This window comes from Condylura cristata, unplaced genomic scaffold (assembly GCF_000260355.1).
Source record: "Condylura cristata isolate star-nosed mole 26May11 unplaced genomic scaffold, ConCri1.0 scaffold00058, whole genome shotgun sequence".
Taxonomy (NCBI): Eukaryota; Metazoa; Chordata; class Mammalia; order Eulipotyphla; family Talpidae; genus Condylura; species Condylura cristata.
In genome coordinates this window covers 950,799-951,952 of record NW_004567159.1, presented here as the reverse complement: position 1 = coordinate 951,952, position 1,154 = coordinate 950,799, and the positions used below count along the sequence as shown (strand labels likewise).

Sequence of the window (1,154 nt, the reverse complement as noted above, 5' to 3'; positions counted from 1 at the left end):
TCTCCATGTAGGGGTCCAGCCGGTGCAGCAGGCCGTAGCCCCGCTGGAAGAAGCTGCGCTGCGCGTGCATGAAGGACAGCATCTGCGGGGGCAGCGCTCAGCGCCCGCTCGCCCCGAGCCGCCCGCCGGCCCCCCACGCCCGCCTGCTCACAGAGTCCAGGATCTCAAACTTCTTCTTGGCCTGCAGGACGTTGATCTGCCGGGGGGCAGGGGCAGGCGGGAGGTCAGGCCTGGCGGGGCCTCCGCAGGCCGCGGCCCGGGCTGTGTCCAGCTTGAGCCGGCCCCGGCCCCGGCCCCCGGCCGCGGCATCTCAGGTTTGTCCAGCCGGAGGGCGCCTCCCTGGGCCCGCTGCCCCCGGGGTGCGGGTCAGGAGCTGACCGCTGGGCACGCTGACCTGCAGCACGTAGTCCAGCGCCAGGTGGCGGAAGCACTTGCGGGTGAGGGCCAGGGCGCCGGTGGCCTCCTCCACCTCGTGGGGCCGGTGCCGGGGGGCCTGGGCGTTGCGCACCAGGGACAGCTCCATGTCCTCCCGCACCCTGTCGAACTGCTTCTTGGTGTCCTTGAACTTGCGCACGTCCCTGGGGCAGCGGGCGGCAGCTCGGGCTTGCGGCCTCCTGGCTCCGGCCACTCCACGCCTCTACGGCCTGTGCCCACTCCGGGCCCCGTCCAGCGGGTGGGGACAGCTCTCGGCCTCCCCCCGGCCCCGACCCACGCCAGCTCTGCCCCGCCCTTCCCAGGCCTGCTGACCGCTGCCCCTGGCCCCAGGCCGCGAGTGCCTCTGCCCTGCTGGCGCCCACCCCGGCGCCCGGGGCCCAGAGCGACCCGGCCGCAGGGCTGGCGTCCACTCACTCTTTGATGAAGTTGTGCAGCTGCTGACGAACGGACCTCTGGGCCTGGTCAAACAGGATCTGGGGGCGGGGCTGTCGGTCGGCCCCACAGCCCAGGAGCCAGACCCAAAGGCAGCCCCACCGGGGGCCCAGCTGGGGGCAGCGTCACCCCAAAGACCCCGTTCTGGGGCCCAGGGCTGGGTGTGGCCCCAGGCTTGGGGCGGGGCCCAGAGACACAGCTATGCCCACCTGCCCATCTCCAGTGCTGGCCCTTGACCAGAGCCGGGGCCGCCCGGCCAGGCCTTCCTCTGCCCCCGCCCAGCCCGC

At 73.7% G+C, this 1,154-nt stretch overlaps 1 protein-coding gene across 1 annotated transcript in view; it reads right to left on the bottom strand.

Annotated features, from left to right (window-relative positions):
- The window catches only part of ACAP3 (ArfGAP with coiled-coil, ankyrin repeat and PH domains 3), a gene marked incomplete at its 5' end in the record, with an annotated part of 18,598 nt that extends 17,609 nt beyond the window's left edge, over positions 1-989 (bottom strand). Inside the window, 4 exons of the mRNA XM_012734542.1 lie at positions 4-82; positions 152-196; positions 395-578; positions 850-989. Coding sequence (XP_012589996.1) covers positions 4-82; positions 152-196; positions 395-578; positions 850-989 — 448 coding nt within the window. The remainder of the gene's footprint in view (positions 1-3; positions 83-151; positions 197-394; positions 579-849) is intronic.
- Between the last annotated feature and the right edge of the window lie 165 nt (positions 990-1,154).